The sequence below is a fragment of the Lactuca virosa genome, chromosome 9 (genome assembly GCF_052849685.1).
Source record: "Lactuca virosa cultivar CGN04683 chromosome 9, Lactuca_virosa_CGN04683_v6, whole genome shotgun sequence".
NCBI classification, from domain to species: domain Eukaryota; kingdom Viridiplantae; phylum Streptophyta; class Magnoliopsida; order Asterales; family Asteraceae; genus Lactuca; species Lactuca virosa.
This window is the reverse complement of record NC_136434.1, coordinates 48,963,144-48,985,728: the sequence shown is the minus strand read 5'-3', so window position 1 is coordinate 48,985,728 and position 22,585 is coordinate 48,963,144. Positions and strand designations below refer to the sequence as shown.

Genomic DNA, 22,585 nt, shown 5'->3' with positions numbered 1-22,585 from the left:
TTCATGGATTAGCATACTTTTCACATTTTTCCTAAAGTAACTAGAGTTGGGATTTTGAAAATAATGTTCTAGTACTTTCTTTAATATCATTATACTTTTAATGAGAAGTAGTTGTCCTATCAAATCCGTTCTGCTAACGACCCTCCACTAATCAAGGAAGCGGTGGGTGAGAGTGGACACCCATTCAACTACCATTTTATAGGCAGTTTCCTTATACCCCCCTTATAGATTAGCTTCGTGAATGAGGCATACTAGCGATTTGACTGACCAAATTCTTATACATATATAATATTAAACTTTTAATTATAATATATATATAAGGTGTGTTTTAAAACTTTTTTAAAACTTCAAGGGTTTATAAATTTCGAAATTTAAGCTATTAAATTTAAATTTAAATAAACCAATTAACTAGATTTAATATTTATCTTTTAATTAACTATTAATCAAATTATTAAATCTTGTAAGGATTATCTAATTAAATTAATCCATTAATTTAATCCTAATCCTTATCCCTCTAAATTTCGAAAAATAGGGTAAGGATAATTATCCAATTAATCTAATTAAGTAACAATTATCCAAAACAAGAAACCCTAAAACTTCTAAGCAAATTTCGAAATTTACAAGGGAGGAGGCTAGGGTTTTCAAAACCCTAACCCTAATTTCGATTAGGGTTCTTTGGAGGCTAGGGTTTTCGAAAAAACCCTTTGATCCAAAACCCTAGAAATCGAAAATTTTGGCCTTTAGGGTTTAATAGCTTTAAACCCTATTTGCAATTCAACAATTGTATTGAGCCAGGAGGCTCCTTAAATAGCTGAGGGATCTAGGGTTTAGGGAAAACCCTAGTTATCCTTTGCTTAGGGCCTAAGCAAGATCCAAGGGCCTTTACTGGACCCCTTGGACGAATTCTCTAGGGTTTCCCCTAGGGTTTTCGTCCACCCCCTTCCAAGGGAGTTCTGGATCCTTCCATTCAACTATCAGTTAATTGCAAACTAGTCCCTGCACTTTATAATTAATTCTTTTAACCCCAAAATCAATTTTGATTAATTTCTGGCTAACAATTAATTAAACATAATGATTTCTAATTAATATATTAATCCATTAACATATTAATAAATCAATTATATATATTAATTTATTAATCTTATAAATTAATATCTCTCCTTTCATAATTTCCTTGTCCAGTTGCTAGGTTGAGGGCAACCCAAAAGGACTGTGCTGCTATCAATTCAAGTACATACCAATTATAGTTATGGGCTTAGACACCTAATCCAACACTCAATTCATCCCGGTAGCACTAAAATGTATAGGGACCTAAAACCCTACTACTGGTGGCCGACGATGAAGCTCGATGTTGCGAAGTATGAGGCCGAGTGTTAACATGTGCGAGAGTTAAGGCACAACATCAGAAACCATACGGGAGTTTAGAACCTTTACCTATACCCATGGGTAAATGGGAAGACATCACCATGGATTTTGTGACTAAACTACCCAGGACGAAGAACGGTCACGACATGATTTGGGTGGTCGTGGATCATTTCACAAAGAGTGCACACTTCATAGCTGCCAACGAAAGGTGGTCTATAGATAAACTTGCAAATGCTTACGTGAAGGAAATTGTGAGACTTCACGGTGTTCCTCTAATGATTATATCAGATCGTGATAGTCGTTTCACATCGAGGTTTTGGAGGAGTCTACATGAGGAACTGGGTACGAAGTTGTGTCTGAGTACAGCTTACCATCCGCAGACTGATGGTCAGAGCGAAAGAACGATTCAAACGCTTGAAGATATGCTGAGAGCATGTACCCTTGAGTTCCAAGGTAACTGGGATGAGCACTTACCTTTGGTAGAATTTTCCTATAATAACAGCTTCCACTCGAGCATCAAGATGGCACCCTATCAAGCCTTGTACGGACAGAGGTGTCGTACGCCGTCTTGTTGGCTTGAGGTCGGAGAAAAGCAGTTTATGGGCCCCAAGATAGTCCATGAGACTGCTGAGAAGTTGAAAGTAATTAGGGAAAGAATCTTAGCAGCTCAGGATCGTCAGAAGAGCTATGCTGACAAGAAAAGACGACCGATGACCTTCGAAGTTGGGGATTCGGTTTTGCTTAAAGTCTCACTGTGGAAGGGACTTATAAGATTCGGAAAACGAGGAAAGTTGAGTCCAAGGTTTATTGGACCGTTGAAAGTTCTTCAGAAGATTGGGAACCAAGCTTACAAGCTCGAATTACCCGAAGAACTGGATGGTATTCATAACATCTTCGATGTGTGTTATTTGAGGAAGTTCACGGGAGAAGTTCCCGACATAATTCCAATCTCAGAGTTAAGAATGGATGAAAACAACAGGCTGATTGAAGAGTCCGAGGCAATTGTTGACCGTAAGACTAAGAAGTTACGACGCAAGATGGTCGACTTAGTGCTAGTCCAATGGAAACATTCGAATGGGCTGAATCTCATTTGGGAAACAGAGGATGACATGATGAGTCGCTATTCACATCTGTTTGCTGACGCATGATTCCGGGACGGAATCATCCTAAGGGGGAGAGAATTGTAACGCCCGGGTTTCGGAGCTAAGCATTTTTAGATGATGTAATAGTCTATGTCAACTATTGTAACTCTTTTTGAAGTAATAAAGATGAAATATTTGAATACTATTTGAATTATGTGTATGTGTGTGCTTATTATTTAATTATAAATGTATAATTAATAAAGAATAAAAATAAGCGTCCAAATTAAAGTGTGAGATAAGCCTGATATCTTTACATAAAGTTGTAGTGATCGAAACAATGATTCCGGGGATATAAAGAACGCCGAAATCGGAGTTATAACGAAGAAGTTATGACCCGTCGAAGTTTCGCGACGGAACCGACTCGGCACCGGGAAGCGTAAATAGTGAATTTACGATAGAGCGACTTTTAGCCTTATCGATCTAAAAAAAGTCGCAGAAAACGTTAAACCGAGAGCGTCCATAAAAAGAACGCCCAAATCTGACTTCGTATGAGGAAGTTATGATTTTTCTAAGATTTGGCATAGCAGTGCACAGCCCGAAACTCGAATTTTAGTTCGAGTGGTTTTTGGCTTATGCGACCTAAATGAGATTTGAAGATCTCATTAATAGGAACTCAACGACAAAAAGACAGACGAAAATGGAGTCCGTATGTAAAAGTTATGAATTTTACGCGGACATTTAACCGTGTAATCACCTCCTACTGTTAAATTTAAGATCGGTCGAGAATTAGCCGACGGAGTAAAAAGGAAAGTTGTAGATTTTATTTTTGCCTACGCGTGGATATAAATAACGTCAAAAACGGAGCTCGTATGCGAAAGTTATGGACGAAGCTTAGTCTCTACTTTTCGAGCGCGGCGAATTCAATACAGTTTTGTAAATCCGAGATAAAATGAGAATTAGCCAACGAGGTCTAAATGAAAGTTGTAGTACTCGTAAATAACAACGCATGGATATAAATAATGTCGGAAACGGAGCTCGCATGCGAAAGATATGGACGAAGCTTAGTCGCTACTCTTCGTGCGCGATAAATACGATACAGTTTTTGTAAATCTGAGATAGAAAGAGAATTAGCCGACGGGGTCTAAATGAAAGTTGTAGTACTCGTAAATACCAATGCGTGGATATAAAGAACGTAGAAAACGGAGCTCGTACGCGAAAGATACGGACGAAGCTTGGAGGCTACTTTACTATAAAATTCCTATAAATAAGAGATGAACTCTTCATAATTTCTTCACACCATAAGCCTTTCTTTCTCTCTCTAACTTCTCTCTAACCCCTCCCAAGTCTAGGGAACCTCCCTAGCACGAGAAGGAAGCCCCGGAGCGCCCGACGGCTCCAAGAAGAAAAGCTTTCGGCTCGGAAACGCTGCTCCAGCGAAGCCCGATTTTTAATAAAAACCCGCTGTAAGTGAGCTACGCCTATACTATATATTTAATATAGATTTTATTTAAATATAGTAATGTTATTAGGACCTTATAATAATTATTTGAGCTACTATTATGAGTTATATAAGTATCGTTATAATATCTTTTTAACCACTCGCGGTACGGGGAATCTGGTTTGGAGGGTCGTTTGGGTTGCTGGATTCAGAAGTGCTATATGCCAAAATGATCCTGCCCTCCGGTGTTCCATGTCTGGCCTCTGTCTGTACATAGTGGGTGAAAAGTATTGTGTTAACGCTTATATAATAGTAATAATAGTTAGACTATTAATTAGTCTCGACGAATATTAGACTAAAATCTAGTGGTAATGATACTAGGTTCTGTCAAAGAAGTTGTTTAAAGTAAACGAAATGCTGTCCGAGTGCAGAGTCACCACCTTTTCAGGTGAGTGCATAGTCCCTTTCATCTTACACATAGATATGAAGTATTTACTATATAAATTACGTGATGTGTGTGCATATTGCCTGAATACTTGCTGTCTATGTTTGATGAAAGATTTTTATACATGATTTAAATGATTTAAACTGTATATGTATTTTATATCTACAAAATGTGTTGGGTAAAACATGGGTAGATGTATTAGTTGCTGTGTGACAAAATAAAATGATGAGAGGCCTCGTTATAGATGTTATTGATGATCCAGTCATCTAGCGGAGTATAGATGACGACCACAGACTATTCTAGACAGTCCAGTGGAACGCTAGCAGGCTCGCAACCTGTAGGTGTTTATTTTAACTGTGTGTTTAGCAGCAGTACTCCATCCCCCACATGGCTGCCTTATTTGACATGAATTGCTGAGGAATCCCCGAAGCATGTGTTGTCACCCCGATGAAAGTCCTTAGACTAGGTCCCTTGAGTTAGATGTTTTAGGGACATAAAGTGAGGATAACAGGAACGGGTAATCGGGTTTGTTTGGTTTGATAAAGTTAATAAACTTATTCATTGTGGGTTGAAAACCCTATGTGCTCACCAGGCTCCCAAGCCCGACCCACTCAGTTTCTTGTATTACAGGTAGTGGCGCATGAGCATAGATGTTTGGATGAGAGATAAGGGATTATAGGCCTGTAAATACGAAATAATGTAGTAAGGCTTATGTTGTACTGTTTATGCTTTTGATCTGTATCGAACATGACATCCCGAGTCTTTTAATGAAATACATTTCTTTGGAAATGTTTTTGATAAATCTTTATCATACTTTGTTTTGGGACAAATTCCGCAACTCTTTTATTTAAAATGTTACTCTGATTTTTAAACAAGCGTAAACAAAATCGGTCTTTTCTGGCCATGAAAATGGGGATGTCACATTGAAGGATAAAGGTTTAGGCCTTTTTGGGATATGGGTAAGGTAGGTTGTGTGATAAAAGAGTCCGGTTTGTGCTTTAGAGCCCAAATGTATTGTTAAAGGCGCTGGTACGGGCTTTTCATGAATTTTGGATCTGAGTTCGAGTGGGCTTCAGGAGGAATAAAGTTGATAGCAGTATAGGGCTTCTCGCTACCTTTTCGTAGATATAAGGATCGTCGGAAACGGATTTATAACGAAGAAATTATGGCCTTCAGAAGTTTTGTGGTTGCAGGCTTAGCCGAGTACGTTGGGCGTACACAAAGCGTACGTTGGGCGTTCTAATGCAGAACTAAGTACGCTGGGCGTACTTTGGAGTGCGCTGGGCGTACTGACCAGGGGTAGTCGCGAATGTTCTTTGGAGTACGCTGGGCGTACCATATGTACGTTGGACGTACGTTGATCAGACCTGAACCCTATTTTAGGGTCTTGGACCCTATTTAAGCTCCTTATCTCATAACCAAACCCTAATATCTTCAGTCTCCATCCCTCTAAACCCTAGAAATCGATCCTAAGCCTCCATTTGAGTGATTCTTGAGCATTTTGGTGATTTAGTGAGTTTTTGGTGCATATTTGTGGAAGAAGGAGTTCCTTGAGGAAGCATTGCTTGGCTTGGAGCTTGTAGATCCAAGCCCTAATCATGTTGATCTAGCTCCAGAAAGCATAAAGTTTGAATCTTGGTGGCTTTCTCATGTGGATCTAGTGTGGTGATCACTTGTTATGTTTGGCCTTTAAAGAAGAAGGAGCTTTGAAAGAGAATAGCTTGAGCACCTAGCTTTTGGATCTATATTCTTCTCTTGTTGGTGCATCTTCCAGAGGTATCAAGTTTTGAACTTGCTTATTGTTGTGCTAGTTTTTGTTTTGGGTCCATTTTAGGGTTTTTGGTCCCAAAGCTTGAAGCTTTATGAGTTGATTGAACTCCAGAGCCTAATATATGTCCCTTTGAGTATATTTAGTGGTGTTATGTCATAAAAATCCAATCTTGGTCGTTGGAATCAAGCCATGCATGAGATAGGAGGTTTTTTAGATAAGGAAGTGAGTGTTTTGGGTGTTTGTGACCTTCCCAGCCATGCATAGGCTTAAAGTCACTGACTTTATGGAGTAAGTGCCATTAGGGAGTCCAGATCTGGGGTTTGGGGTAATGTCTTAACTGTTTAAGACCAAATGAGTAGAAAGAGTGAATCTGGGGAGTACGCTAAGCGTAATTCTTATACGCCCCGCGTACTGCCCCAGTGTCCCCGATGGCCAATATGGATTCGTGAGTACGCTGAGCGTACCAAGAGAGGTACTCCCCGCGTAACCTCACTGTGGACTTTTGGGCTAAGTCTCATTTTGGGCCTTGAGTGTTGGGCCAGGAGTTTGGACTTGTACAATAGAGTCTTGGACCAGAGGATTATATATATGTGCTTTGGGCCCTTGAGTTGGGCTTGCCATTAGATATGAGGGAGTTGGGCCTCAGAAGAGCCCATTTATTATTGGGCCTTGGTGGGCCCAATGGGTTTTAGGTCATTGATGGGTCGGTTGGTGGACTACCTTTAGACCTAATGGGTGAGAGTTGGGACTTAGTTCCTAATTGGGATAATTGTGGGTTTGGCAGAGAGTTAGAGGTCGGTGCGTAGCAGCAGCGTTTATAGGGGATGTTCATCATCCGAGGTGAGTCTTCTCACTATACCTTACCTTGAGTGGTAGTTATGTGTGACCGGAAGGTCTTATGTGCTTACATTGAGTATTATGTTATCCTGCCTTATGTTTTATGCTGTGCATTATTTCTTTGTGATTTATGCCATGTGGAGCTTTACAGACCGGACCGGAGGGTCCAACGATTTATGAGGCCAGAGGGTCCTAAACCAGACCGGACCGGAGGGTCCAACGAGCTAGACCGGACCAGAAGGTCCAACGAGCTATGGGACTGGAGAGTCCCACTGAGACACACAGACCGGAGGGTCTTACAGTGTTATAGCCTCGAGTGGCTAATGTGATGTGATATTTTGGGGAACTCACTAAGCTTCGTGCTTACCGTGTTACGTGTTATGTGTTTCAGGTTCTTATTTGGATCGTGGGAGGGCGCCGGCTTGATTGTACACACATCAGAGATTGAGTTATGTTTTAGAGGATCCTGGAGTTTGATACATGCTGTTTTAATTATGAGAATTGATGATTTGACTTTGTGACATTTTGGAATTTTATTATTGCGATATATGTGTTTTAAATTGAAAATTTTGGTTTGAAAATTTACGTCGTTACAAAATACAAGGAATTGGGAAAATACCGACAATAGTAAAAAAATAGGGGATATTTTTAAAATTTAGACATGAAAATGGACATTTCCGGGTATAAACATGGATTCCGCGGAGGTAGCTCCGTAAAATGGCAAAATCGTAAATAAATTAGTGTATTAAAAAAAGAAAAAAAAAACTCAAGATCTATTTCGCGGAGCTACCTCCAATGAATGAACTCATTCCGCGGAGGTAGGTCCGAGGAATGGATCTTCAGTTTTTTTTTTTTTTTTTCACATCGATTCTTCGGGGTTTATATTAATTCCCCAACTAATTATTTTCAAGAAAAGATTATGATAGTATGATAATCTTTTCTTGAAAATAATTAGTTGGGGAATGAATATATAAACCCCGAAGAATCGATGTGAAAAAAAAAACTGAAGATCCATTCCTCGGACCTACCTCCGCGGAATGAGTTCATTCCTCGGAGGTAGCTCCGCGGAATGGATCTTGAGTTTTTTTTATACACTGATTTATTTACGATTTTGTCATTCCGCGGAGCTACAGTAGATTCCGCGGAACTACCTCTGCGGAATCCATGTCTATATCAGGAAATACAATTTTCTGTGTCTATATTTTGAAAATACCCCTATTTTTTTACTATTGCCGGTATTTTCCCTATATTTGTTTCTTAAACATGCAATCAAAACAAACCTTAAGCAAATTTAGTCCTGAAAAATCAATTTCTTCCTCAAAAAAATGAATCTTTATTTTCACCTAATTCCATCCTACAATGGATGCACAAACAAAAACAATGAAGAAGAGAGACATATGCTTCATTTTCAGCCTATAGAAGTAGCCTCCTCCTCCTTACATCAATAAGATTTTGAACAAAGATAATTTTGTTTCTTAACCCTAAAACATTGCATTTTCAGATCGATGTCTACTGCAGATCGAATTAAAGTTGTTTACTGAAAGATTTTAATTGAGAATCACACAATCAAAAAGATATAGAACGGTTTCCATCATCACCAAATCCATAAAGAAATCCACCAAATGAAAAAAAAAAAAAAAAAAAACTATTTCTTCCTTTAAGAACGGAATTAATTGATTTCTTCCTTCAAACATTTGGTTTAATTCAATCACAATACACATCAAGAACGGTAGGGCAAGAAAAGAAAAGAAAGCCAAGAACATGACTGGAGACGTCGTTTTTTGCATCCACAGTAAGAACGGTAGGCCAAGAGATTTACAACGTCGTTAGACGACGGTGGTGGAGCCCTAACACGACTTTATCGAAGATCCTCCTCCCATTGCACAACTGTGATGCTGGAATCGAGCAACGATGGTGGAGATCTACACCGGCCGCCGACGACGGAGCCCTAAAGTAGCTGAGATCGAAAGTGGTTTGTCGTCGATTTTTGAAGTTGAAGCGATGGTGGAAAGAGGGTTGTTGCCGACGATGGTTATCCTCCTCCGATTTACTCCTTGTATGGAAATCCTTTTTTATTCAAACAAAAAAAAAAAAAAAAAAAAAAATCTTTTTTTAAGCATTTACACTTTGTTCTGTTTCCGAGTTCAACTTAACAAATGGAAATATATGAATGTATTAGAACTTAAGGAAAGAAAACTACGTCATGGTTTGGTTTGCTTGTAATTCACCATCTTTCTTTCTTCAAATGAAATTCGAGGTCTACACGTTGGCAAGCATGAACAATGACAGAGAGATACAACAGCCTACCCACCTACTGGATTGCAACATAATACTTTCTTCAATAATTAAGTTGATGCTGAAAACTTTCTAGACATTCTATACGAACAAGTTTTTTTTTTTTTTTTTTTTTCTCCTAAATCCCATTTCAATCTCAAATTATTTTTAAATGTCATAAACAAAACCGGAGAATATTATTAAATTTGAACGTAAAAATAAAAAATTATAAACATAGTTCTCTGACTTCTCTCGATAGTTATTTGTAGACTTGGTAAATAATAAACTATATAATACAAATGTTGACCTATCCATAGTCCAACTTGATAAATATTTAAAATGTTGAATATGATTTTAGATCTTACAATATAAAAATAATATAAATACTAAACATAACACTTTAATCCTTTTGGTAAAAAGAGAAGGAAAACAATATTAAATTTATGATACGCGAGTTTCCGTTGGTTTTGGTTGATGTATCCCACGTTTTTCATAAAAAGAAAAAGCAATTAGAAGAATATTACTTTTATAACCATATGCACATATTAGTTACGATTTTTCTTAAAATAAATATTTAATATTTTCAGTAAAGTAATTTATAATGTAAGCAAGGGTGTATCGACGATCAATTTGGTTGAATAACTCATGATGCTTATAGTCATTTAAAAAACAAATGATAGAGTAAGTTACCATATTATTTCTCCGGATGACACTACAATAGAAACTTTAACGATAAGCAATTTATCAGGATTCGAACATTGAGCCTTTCATACAGAGAGACTAATTGTCTTACCTGATATACCACCGGTGACTTGAATATTGAACATTCGATATGGATGATATGGATAATTTGCATATATTGTCACTATATCTATGAAATATATATGGATGACGAAAATAATGTTTTCAATAGTTTATACACTTGTTAATTCGTCAAAATGATTGTCAGCACAAACCAATTCAACAAGTGAACCTCAAACTAACCAAGGCAGTCCCAAATCACTAACTAAAATCGGCCCCAAATTGATTAAACTGACGAGTCAGTTTGAATCGAATTTACACTTTCTATACTAATGTGCTACATCTTAAAGGGGGTTTCCTCTGCCCCTAGACCCCACAAGATGGCCCGATCCTTGGATCCCTTATATTCGTTATTTTTTGGAACAAATTTGCTTTATACACGACTCGTAAATACATCATAGCCAGAGTCCCCTTTGGCATTCATATTCTTACATTTTCAAGTAAGAAAATCAAAAATATTTAATATTATTATCAATTTGATGACATTACAAGTTTACCCACGGCCCATGTAACACTGGGGCTTCAATTTTCTGTTCTTTATAATAGAATTTTTTTAGATAATCAATTAAAATAAAAATAATTAACTTAACAATAAATAATTACATAAATTAAAAAATAATTAAAATAAGGCAATATTTAAATAATAAAATTTATTATAATTTAGATCAATTTAATAAATTAGTTATATAATTAAAACTTTAGAATTTGAGAGTTAGAAGTTGACTTGGCATATTAAGAAATATCATGTTTAACCTTGAGTTAACGCAACTAACCCATTGTTGGGACTAATTTATCAAAAAAATATTATTTAGGGGTTAACTTAGTAAATAGAATGGTTTGGTCAAGATTTAGAGTTATATGGTGGCTAAATGTGGAAAATGTTAAGTGGAGATACTAAAAGTAACAAAAGTCTAAATTTTAGAACATAAGCCTATTTTTTTTTATCTCTTTTCATTCTGCAAAGTGAAAACGATCTAGAGACTTAGATCTTAGGAGAGTGGCAATTTTGAAGACTTGGTGAGGGTTTAAGTTCACTTGGAGTACATTTGACACTTTGGAAGCTTATTCCACTTTGAGCTTGAAAACGACCAATAAAATGTTCTATCTATCCTAGAAGTGAACTTCACTTATAAGTGAAAATGTTAGTTATTAATAAGAAGACATGTTCCTAATCTATTTTTCATGATTTTATATTCTTGTATGAGGTTTTCGATGTATTAGGGAGGAGGGAGTCATTCCCTCCCAACCCACTAAACCCACTGTCACATCACTTTTTCTCTTTTGTTTTTCTTCATCTTTCTGAACCCACAACACACGGAAATCATATCTTTTTGAACTCACTCAACCCACTCAATTAAAAAAAAATACAAAACAATCAAATGTAAAATCTTAATTAGCAATAGAGTTATCGGCGGTACCACTCCCGCTTCAACGAGTGGGTTGATTGGTTTCACTAACCTACTTCATTATCTCTCTCTACTTTCTCTTTCTTATTTTCTTTTGTACCATGTGTTTTAAAACTTGTACCTTAGTTGTTTTGTATTTTTTTTTAATTGAGTGGGTTGAGTGGGTTCAAAAGATAGGATTTCCGTGTGTTGTGGGTTCGGAAAGATGAAGAAAATAAAAGAGAAAAAGTGATGTGGCAGTGGGTTCGGTGGGTTGGGAGGGAACGACTCCCTCCTCCCTTATATAAGTATACTATATGTATGATTGTGTACCTTCAAGAGGCAGTTTTGAAATGAATTTCCTTATAATGGAATTAACTTTGATGTGTTGCGCATGCTTTCTTCATAAACTTGTATATTCACTTAGGATGCATAGACCATTTGGACTTAGGTACCCAATTAACGTGTTAAGGTATTTTGGTGATGTTATGGTATTCTAGACATGTATCACTTTTACGATTAGGCTATCTACCCATTGGATGGTAATTGTGTCATGATAGATCACTTGTATCCAGCTTGATGGGGATGTGTACCTATTGCGAGTAGGTGCAGTCAATTATCATTATAGGGATGTGTATCCACTTAGCTATATTGTAAAAAGTCGTACTCAACTAGATATATTGGTGAGGTGTTGGACTATGAGATTGACTTGGGTTGGATTTTAGAAGCATTTGCATTGGATTGCCTTTTGGTGTTAATGTTATTCTTGATGATTTATTTGCCGAACAATGCTATATCTATATGTGTCTTTGTTTTAAAACTATTTTTGGATACTTGACTCTGTAATTGGATTATCCATCTATCCAGCACCCTTTTAAGTTGACCTCAACGTTACTCGTTAGAATTTCCAAACCTAACACTTGTATTTTGACATATCTTCTATTTGAAAAATTTAGTGAAAACCAAAGACAAGTTTACCTCTTTGACATTTAGAAGACTTGGTAAAATTTAGATCGTAAATGGTTGTAAGCTGTTTATTTCAAATTATTGCCTCTTAATTCATTTTGTTTTACCTCTGCATGCCTTGACACATAAAATTAGAAAATGTTACGAGTTTACCATTTGAGCGTTTATCTGCAAAAATTGATTTTGAAACGATCTTATTCTTAGGTGCTGTTTGTTTTTTCGAAGCGAAAATTCATTAAGTCTGCGGACCACCTCTGCAATCCTCTGTAGCAGAAGAGGTGGAACAAACGGCTGCAACCTATAATAAGAAGCATGTTTGTTTTTTAACATCTGTAGGCTGCTGCAGTAAACTGAAATTTAAATAAACTAATTTTATAAACTGAAAATAGTTCTCAACACCGAAATTTTAATAATTCTAGTTTTTAAACATTAGAAGAATGCTAAAAAGAACATGTAAAAAAACAAAAATATAAAACTATATAAAAAATTTAAAAGAAGCTAACAGTTCTATTCTAAAAAAACTAATTTTAAAAAACATAAAAAAGAAAATAATAAAAAAAAATTAAGAAAATATTGCAAACGATGTCTACAAAGTTCGTAAAATTTTTTTAGCAGAAACGGTAAAAAAATTAAAAAGATCAAAGTTTTTTTTTTTAAAAAAAATCAAGTTAAAAAAATTTGTGGAAACTATAAAATAAATTGTATTGAATCCGCAAATAAATAAATAAAAAAAAATTACATACATGTGAATATACAATAACTGAATCCGTAAATAAAAGTTTAAAAAAATCAAAGTTTAAAAAAAAAAAGTTAAAAAAAAAAACAAGTTATACCAAAATTCTAAAAAAAACACTTGGAAAAAATGAAAGCTGAAGCGAAGAGGCAAGTCAAGTGTTGCGTCACGCAGCACACGCGCAGAGGTTTTGTAGTCCGAAGTCTTCCAAAAAACAAACTGCTGCGAGAGAGCGCGTGTGCTGCGCCGCGCAGCAGAAAGTGATTTGAAGATGTTTTTTTGGAAAAACAAACAGCACCTTATAAAATCATTCAAATCTGAATTTAAATAACCATTTAACACAACCTATATAAAGGGTGTCTCAGTCTCATTTACATAATATAAGAAAAAAAATAATAATATGATATATAAAACAAAACAATAGATTGATCTATTTTTACCATTCCCACATTGATGATTTGAGATTTTTTTTTGAGAAAAATGACAAAAATAGCCAATTATCCTAATTACTTTGCGGAAAATAGCCAAAAAAAATCGAAATTGCAAAAATGGCCATGAAAATCGCAGATGGGAATGGTCCATCTGCGATTTGACTTTTCCATCTGCGATTTTCATTGTTCACCTGCGATTTTTCGCAGGAAATTCTATAAAAGGATTTTTTTTCCTCATTTTTCACTCTTCAATATAGAAAAACTCTCTCTCTCTCTCTCTCTCGGAGATTCCTTTTGACGATTTCTTGAAGAAAATGGACGATTACTTCAACAATCCCGAAGATATGGTTAGATTTTAACTATTTTTATGTTTTAATTAACATTTATTTAGTATACGCGTTTATTATTTTATTATTTATTGTATTAGTTAGTGTAAAAAAGAAATTATATTGTTTGTGATAGGGTAATTTTGTTGTATTTGATAGTTTTAATTTTTTTTATTACTAAACTTGAAGTTGAAATGCTATTTTGTTAGTGGTTGTATAAATGTACAAGTAGAGACTGCGTAGAGTGTGCATCGGATAGTTGTACATTTAGTAAAATGGTTAGAATATGCTTATTTTTTAAGTTATTAGTTAAATAAATTGTTAGAATAATGTTTACAATATGTTTGGTGAGAATATGTTATTTTATATAATTTGAAACTTAAAAATTGTTTGTATATTTGTCGTATAAGTTGAAAAATTGTTAGTTTAGTTGTCGTTTTAGTTGAAAAATTGTTTGTTTATATGGTTAGAAAATGTTATTTGATATAATTAGAAAGATAAAAATCGTTTGTATATTTGTCGTATTACTTGGAAAATTGTTTATATAGTTGTCGTTTAAGTTGAAAAATTGTTATAGTATGTTATTGTTTTTTAGCGTAAATATATAAATTATTTATTAAATATTTGTATTTGCATTGTTATTATGTTATTATTGCATTTAATAATAAAATATTTTAAAATGAAATAGTTGTTTAGTTTTCTAATATGTTATTGTGTTTTTTGCAGCATAATTCTAATTATTTTGATGTGAAAGCTATTGTAAACTTAAAGGGATCGGGGTGTAACATATGGGAAGTGTTAGATGGTGTGAGACGTGATATATTTAGAGATACAGTATTTGGTTACTTGTTGGACGTCCCTCGTTTACAAGGGGACGGATTGCTGTTCCACAAAATGTTCCTTTATCAGATACGGTCGGACGCTGTTTTATCTCCAGATGGAATAAAATGGTTATATTTTAGAGTAGCCGATACGAAATTGGTATATGGGCCGGAAGAGTGTTGTTGGATAACCGGGTTGAAATTTGCGGAGTATCCAAAAAACATCGGGAAAAAAGTGTCAGAAAAAATAGTTAGTACTAAAAAAAGATACGAAATTGGTATATGGGCCGGAAGAGTGTTGTTTGATAACCGGGTTGAAATTTGCGGAGTATCCAAAAAACATCGGGAAAAAAGTGTCAGAAAAAATAGTTAGTACTAAAAAAAGATGTTTATTGCGTGAGCGGCTATTTCCGAACCATACAAATAGTTCGGTGAAAATCGGTGACCTGAAAAGTTTTATTTTAAATCAACCATTCTTAGAAGTTGACGATGCCGATGCAGTTAGAGTATGTTTGATTTACATTTTATGTGAAGGTTTTTTGGGAAAAGAAATAAATGATCGCGTGCCACAAGATTGGTTTTTTTTGGCTGAGAATTTGGATGTTTGGAACAAGTATTTTTTGTTTACTTTGATACTTTTATATTATTAATGTTAAGTTATATTATAACTAAATTTTTTTTGTTTTGTTAGTTTCGCTTGGGGTAGTTATTTATGGGATTTTACGTATGATGACTTTGAGGATACATGAGACAAGATAAATAAATATTTATCACTTCCTGAGCGTCGTCAAACTTTAAAATACACCGTCTCAGGATTTACGGCTCCAATTAGGGTATAAAAATTTACTTATATTTAAATGGTTTTATTGTTATGTTAGTTATTTTAATTTTAACTTTTATTACTATAATTGTAAAAATTGTAGATATTGATATATGAGATGCTTCCGGCTGTTCGTGCCTGTGGATTTGTATTGAGAAAAAATAGAGACATGCCTCGGATGAAACGATGGAGTGGGACAAAAAAATTGAAATGGGTTGATGTGAACAAGATTTTTTCAAAGATACATGTTTATAAATTTTTTTAATTATTAATAAAATTCATTATTATACATTTATATGCATTTTTAATATGTTCAATTTTTTAGGAGGGACAACCACCAAGAAATAAAATGTCACCGAGTGATGATGAGATGACATCTTTTTATTATATGTCATTTCAAGAGTATGTATATGGTGAACGGAAATCAGTTCCATCCCCAGTACGGGACCATTTTAGGAGACAAGACGAATCTTCGTCTAGTATGTCGTCTAGTGGTCGCTCTCATGGTAGAGGTGGGCGTAGTGGAAAACCCAACCTAGAGGAGGTGTTGAAACGGCTACATGCACTGGAGCAACATGTGTTTACGAACCGAGAACCTACAGAGGTGTTTGTTGAAGAAGTCAATAATAAAGATCTATTGAATAACATCAGTTTTGAGGAGCCTACAGTATTCCAAACAAAATTTGATGAACGGGTTAGTTACACGCTACATTATTTTTTTTAATTTATTAACATATATTAATATTTGTGTTCATATTTTATATTTGCAAATTTAGGTTGTAGAAGATGAAGTGATGAATAAAAATAATACAAATGAAAATATTTTTGGTGATATTGAAGACGACAAGGTTATTATAGATATTACATTTACGATTTTAATAATTAATTAATTTTTAATGTGTCTTTCGTTAATAACTATAATGTGTTAATTTTAATGTAGGAGTTGGAGGAGAGGAATGAAAATGCGGGTTGTAGTAGGTACAAATTTGATGATGATGTGTTTGATGTAAATGATAATGAAGCTAAAGAGGTTGTTATACTTACATTTATTTTAATTTTTATTTAGTAGATTGAAACATGTTTTAATTAGAGATTTTTGCTTATTAATTTAGGTGTCGGAGGAAGATGAAATACAAATTACGGGAAATGTAAATTATTTTGATGCTTATGGTTTTGATGGCAAAGAAGTTACACCCGATAAACCGAGGGCTCGAAATCCATCAAAGTATTTGTGCCCTCCGTACACCGAGGTATTCGTTTAATTTAAAAACTTATATCGTAATAATAGAATTTTTTTATGTGAATTATTTGAAAGATAGAGATGTAAACATTTCAATATTGTTTTAGCTGCACACAACACCGAAGCAAAAAAGAAGAGCAAAAAAGAAGGTTGATATGAAATCAACAAGCCCCGTTCCTCCTCCAGCATTTGCTGTTGCTCACGACTTCTCCGTGTTGCGCCTGCAACCTTACGTAGCAGGCGGTGAGGTTGTGATCCAGAACTATTTATTTCATTCATATGACGTGCAACATCGTTTGTTTAATTTGGTGTTAGATAGAGAATTTTGGAGCGCCTTGTTTGGGCATACACACGACGGATGGTTGGAGGCAGCAGTAAAATAATACTTAATTTATTTTATTAAAAGTATTTTCTTTTTTAGTTATTAACAAAAGTATCATAATTTTGTGCAACATATCACCCTTTGGTATAGAATACTGATGGAGAGACGTTTTGATAGCGACCGACATACAATAATGCCGCCAAATTTTTTTGTTTGACATGCTCTGGAGGAAGGGCAGGATTGGAGGGCGTTTATGGCTGGTATTGCTAAATACCCCAACTTCATGGTTGCTTGGTGGGATGTCGATACGGTAAACTAAATTTTATTTTTTGAAAAAATATTATCGTTATTGTCGTTATGTTTTGGTATTCTTATTTCTAAACAAAATTTATTTCTTTTCTATCCTTATACAGGTCCTATTACCGATTCATTCAGCCCCTAATCATTGGTTATTTGGGGAACTACGATTGACGAATATGGAAGTCCATATTTATGACAGTCTCGGTAGAGTGGCTTATGAAAAATTCAACTCTGATGGAACATTTACCAAATTTGTGGCTCGGGTGGCAGATTATTTAGACAAGATTAACTATTGGGCCTGGAGGAACATCCCAAGGATTCCATTGAATATGCAATTCATATTCGAAACAAATGTTCCCCAACAAAGTAGCCATTTGGGAGATTGCGGTGTTTTTGTTTGTATGTTTATGGAACAATTAGTGTCAGGCCAACCAATACGTGAACTTATTGACCCAATGAACACAGCTTTAGAGTTTCGCCAACGGATGGCAAAAATTTATTGGTGGTCGAGTCTTGGTCCTATGTAGTTGGATCTTATATTTGTATATGTAATTGTATGTTGGATTTAATGACCTAGTAATAACTTAAATACTTACAACATAAGAACGACACCACCATTTGTTTTAAAGTAACAAGTACAATGCTCTAAACATAACAACAAATACAACAATTTATTGATGTAACAACCTAAAAACTATCAAAACAATACTAAAAAGCTTACAACTTGTAAATAATAATTGCCAAAAACAACATCCAACTACAAACCAAGGCTATCTTTAACTGCTTATTTTCTGATTGAAAGAGCTTATTACTGTTAGCTATTTTAGCTATTATGATAGATGATTGGTCATTCTCTTCATCAACCCAACTGATAAACCCGCATTTTGGTCCCTGTAAATTTAAACATTGACAATAAGAATTGTTGCTATATAATGATTAGAGTGTAAATATGAATGAGGTTAAGAACATGATACCATATATGGGCAAGCGTAAAATAATCTTCCTGGGTTTTTAGTTGTACCCGAAATCCTAATGATACGTTCACCTCCGCAATTATAGTATGCCATTCGCCTTTTTTAGTCTATCTAATATGAATTAATTTCACATATAAATTTAATGGAGTTACATTACACCCATTTATAGAAGAAATTTTATTACAAACAAGTATCTTTGACTATGAAATGAACTGGTTTGACTACGAATTTAAAAAGTTGAACTATGAACTGCATACAAGTACATGTCTTGTCTTGTCGGTCAGTGATGTTTGACTATGAAATGAACTGGTTTGACTACGAATTTAAAAAGTTGAACTATGAAATATGAACTGTAGAGAAACACCAATTTGTATATAATTAAAATTGTATTTGTGTGATGATTATAATACACTTTCATTGCTTGTGAAAATGAGTACTTACACCGAAAGAAGCTTTACTCAGCTACCAATATTCCTGCATAATCTACAAAGAACAAATCCTAATACCTTCACAGCCATCAAGAAAACGAATACCAACCGCTTTCATTTCTGTTTTGTGGCTTTAGGTTGCGTGGTATAACATAATAGTTTTATTGACTTAATTAAGATTTCTTGCTAATGTATCTCGTGTACTCTTTACTTATCACTAATTTATGTTTGTTTTTTTATGCAGATTCGTACCTTTCTTAGGTGCATGATACCGTTGATATATGTGGTGGGTTATTTACCCCTTCTTGAGAGCTATCTGACAACAATGTACTTCGCAGTGGCTTTAGATGGAAATCATGAACCCCTACTCTTAGCAATTGGTTTGGGAACCTTAGAGTGTGAAGAATCATGGAGATGGTTCATGATGAGGTTAAAAGATTGTTTAGGTGAGGATACAGAGGTTGGTTTCATAAGCAACCTATGTGATAAAATAGACTTTGGTGTTCAGAGTGCCTACCCGGATTCGTATCATGGATATTGTCCTAAAGATATAGCTCGAAAAATACGTGAGTCTGTCGGACATAACGATACGGAAGTCGAATCGTTGTTTTGGAAGTCATGCAATGCATATAGCGTTCATGATTTTTACTTGTGTCTGGAAAGGTTGCAAAGTGCATGTAGGAAACCACCTTTTTGCACCTTGCTTAGGAGTCCAATTTACTGGCTTGACGATATAGCAATTTCAAAATGGACACGAGCATTTTTCCCAAAAGTACGTTACAATGTTAAATCGATTGACGTCCCTGAAATTTCGCAATTTATATCCACACGTGAGTTTCCTATAACAACGATAATTGAGTTAATCAATACGTCGATACAATCAAAGAATGGTGAACGGGCTGAAGTGGCAGGTAAGGAAGATTGTTATATTTAGTTTTTTTCTTGTGTTATTATTTTTCTAAAATTATCAAATTTTCCAGGGAGGTTGTCTGGTGGGTTGACCCCTTATGTTGAGAGTAAGGTTCAAAAACGTGTCAACAAGTCTTATAATTGGATGGCAAGACGTTTGTATGGGGATACATTTGAAGTCGATGACAATTTTGCCACCAGCAACATACAACTTGAACGAAGGGTATGTAGTTGTGGGAAATGGCAAAAAAGCAGTATACCATGTGGCCACGCTATAGCATGTCTAAGAACCCGTACGTCTGAAGCCATTCACGAAATGGTTGATTACAAGTTCACTAATTTCGTGTATCGACTTGCATATGGATCTGAGTTGGTGAATACTATACCATCACATGTGCTTTGGGAAATACCAAATGAAACGATGGTCCTGTTACCTCCCTCAATGAAGTAGTTATTCATGTATCCTGTTTTTATTTTATGTCGTATTATGTATTAGTTATTCATGTACCCCGTTTTTATTTTATGTCGTATTATGTATTAGTTATTTATGTACCCCGTTTTTATTTTATGTCGTATTATGTATTAGTTATTCATGTACCCCGTTTTTATTTTATGTCGTATTATGTATTAGTTATTTATTTTATGTCGTATTATGTATTAGCGATTGAGGAAACATCATACATTAAAAGTAAGGGACATTTATTAAATAGTCACAAAACACACATACAACAACAAGCAACTTAACTAACGAAAAACAATTAACTTAACCAACATGCATATTAAAAATGAAGGACATTCTTTAAAAGATTCCATGCATCTGCGTGGGTAAACTCGCTACCATCATATTCAAAACGGTATAGTTCCAAAGCCACCTGTCGCAGAATGTCTTCATCCGTATTTGCATGTTCATTATCCAACTCGTGATAAATACGTTGAAATTGTTTCACCTTTATTTTCAAATCCAGAAACTTCGCTTTGACATCTCTTCTTCTTCGATATTGAGTACGCCCCATTAAATGGTGAAACAAATGACAGACACGAGACCAAAATGATCCAGCGCGAACTTGTGGGGGACCCGGTGGAAAATCCTCCTCTACAGTTACAATCCAAGCTTGAACCAAAGCGACCTCCTCTTCGTTCCTCCATATATGTGGTACAGGTGAGTCCATAATTGCAGGGGGGAAGTAATACGATACAATTAAAATGGATATTAACAACTATTTATAGCGACTCCTTATTTTCCCGGTGCAATGGCTTGTCAAGTCAAGTAGCAGTGTATTGTGTTGTCATTCGACGGGGATGACTTGTCAACTCGAATAGTGATCTGTTGTGTTCTCACTTAGTACACTGCATTCGTCAGTTAAGTTTGACTATGAATTGCAGACATATTAGAAGATTGGACTGCGATATTGTGTATAAACTACTATAAATTGACATTAAGTTAAATAAATAGTTTACTAAACAACCAATACAGCTGTTCAAATATTGTTTTTGAGATTTTACTCTCTTTGTTTCAATCAAAATGAGTTCTATATCATGGAGCAATGAAGAGTTCTTGGTTCTTACACGTGCTTATTTTCATGTGTACGAGACCAGCAAGTTGAACGATCCAATGTTTTGGAGTCGTTTAACCAATATTTTCAACGCTGAAAACCGAATGACTACAAGAAACGATCGTGACGAACTAGACATCTTAGCAAGATGGTATGAAATGAAAACCGAAGTTCTATTATTCAACGATCTTTATACCAAAATTGACGACACCGGTTTAAATGCTACTGAGGAGGTCATCTTGGAAGCTGCTAAGGAGGAATACAAGTCATTAAGTGACGGGTTGGAATTCCAGTTTGAAGCCCCTTGGAATATTTTGAAATATATCCCGTTTGTTTAAAATATATTTCAGTTTATTATGTGAGTACTAGGTTATTTTCATGTATTTCGTATGTATTGGATGCATCTCCTATGTTTAATTTCAATTAAAAAATGCCCATTGCATTAGTTTTCACAATACATTAGAATACATTACTAACAAGAATTCCATGAACCATTACAAACATTACAACAATTACATGAAAAACAACGACATACTACAAACAAAGCATTAAAATAAAAAACAAGTCCATGGGTTATTATTAACGGAAATTAGAGCGGTCTACATGAAATACTGATTATTTTTTACAACCTTCCAAACTTCCTCATATTCGAAGTCTCTGCCGTCACGCTCATAGATGTAAAAATCTGTAACAACTTCCAAGAACTCTTCTTCGTCCCGACAACGAAGTTTGGTACTTTTCGCATAATTACACGCTCGATTGAACCATGTCACTTCTTCCTTTACATCCATCCATTTAGTAACAACATCTGATTGTTCTCGTTGTTGTCCTTCTCCCATCTCATGGTTGAACAAAGCTGTTATGCGAGTCCATTCATCACCTACTAGGCAATGCGGGGGAGCAAGTAACGATACACCATCCTTAACACTTAGCCAGCATCGTGTAAGAACCAACACCTCGTTTGTCGTCCATGGCCTTTCAGAATTGGAACCAGGTACTTCATTCGAAGAACTTGCTGCATTCGACGACATTTCTAAATATAGGAGTTCGTTTCGTTTAGGTGATTTGGGTGTTTGGTTTTTAGATCTTAAACATCTATTTATATAAATAAATACAGGACTATGAATTACAACTTTGACTACAAAATGGTTGCATTTGGACTACGATTTTCAGCTTTCTGCAGTGACTTATCATGTCAAACAGTCATTTATGTCTTGTCACTTAAGAGTTTGACTACGATTTGCAGGTTACTGCAGTGACTTGTCATTAATGTCTAGTCATTTCAAAGTTGGACTATGAATTAGAACTCTGACTACGAAATGGTAGCATTTAGACTAGTATGTATAAATACCACTTATAGCACC

The 22,585-nt window shown here is 35.1% G+C and overlaps 1 protein-coding gene and 1 long non-coding RNA gene across 2 annotated transcripts; one reads left to right on the top strand and one right to left on the bottom strand.

The window, feature by feature from the left end:
* Nucleotides 1–8,586: 8,586 nt before the first annotated feature.
* LOC145140140 (uncharacterized) lies at nucleotides 8,587–9,292 on the bottom strand. The gene is made up of 2 exons (XR_013722090.1): nucleotides 9,139–9,292; nucleotides 8,587–9,005 (listed from the first exon to the last, which is right to left on the bottom strand). It is a non-coding gene; the product is annotated as an uncharacterized LOC145140140 (long non-coding RNA).
* A 9,468-nt stretch (nucleotides 9,293–18,760) lies between these two features.
* On the top strand, nucleotides 18,761–20,119 carry LOC145139217 (uncharacterized). The gene is made up of 3 exons (XM_079073124.1): nucleotides 18,761–18,904; nucleotides 19,004–19,670; nucleotides 19,740–20,119. Exons 1-3 carry the CDS (start codon nucleotides 18,761–18,763, stop codon nucleotides 20,117–20,119), a joined length of 1,191 nt encoding a protein of 396 aa, XP_078929250.1.
* Nucleotides 20,120–22,585: the final 2,466 nt, after the last annotated feature.

Coding starts and splice junctions, on each gene's coding strand:
- LOC145139217 (XM_079073124.1), top strand. CDS start 18,761: ATGAGTACTTACACCGAAAGAAGCTTTACTCAGCTACCAATATTCCTG. Junction 18,905..19,003: donor TTGTGGCTTTAGGTTGCGTG/GTATAACATAAT, acceptor TTTTTTATGCAG/ATTCGTACCTTTCTTAGGTG. Junction 19,671..19,739: donor TGAACGGGCTGAAGTGGCAG/GTAAGGAAGATT, acceptor CAAATTTTCCAG/GGAGGTTGTCTGGTGGGTTG.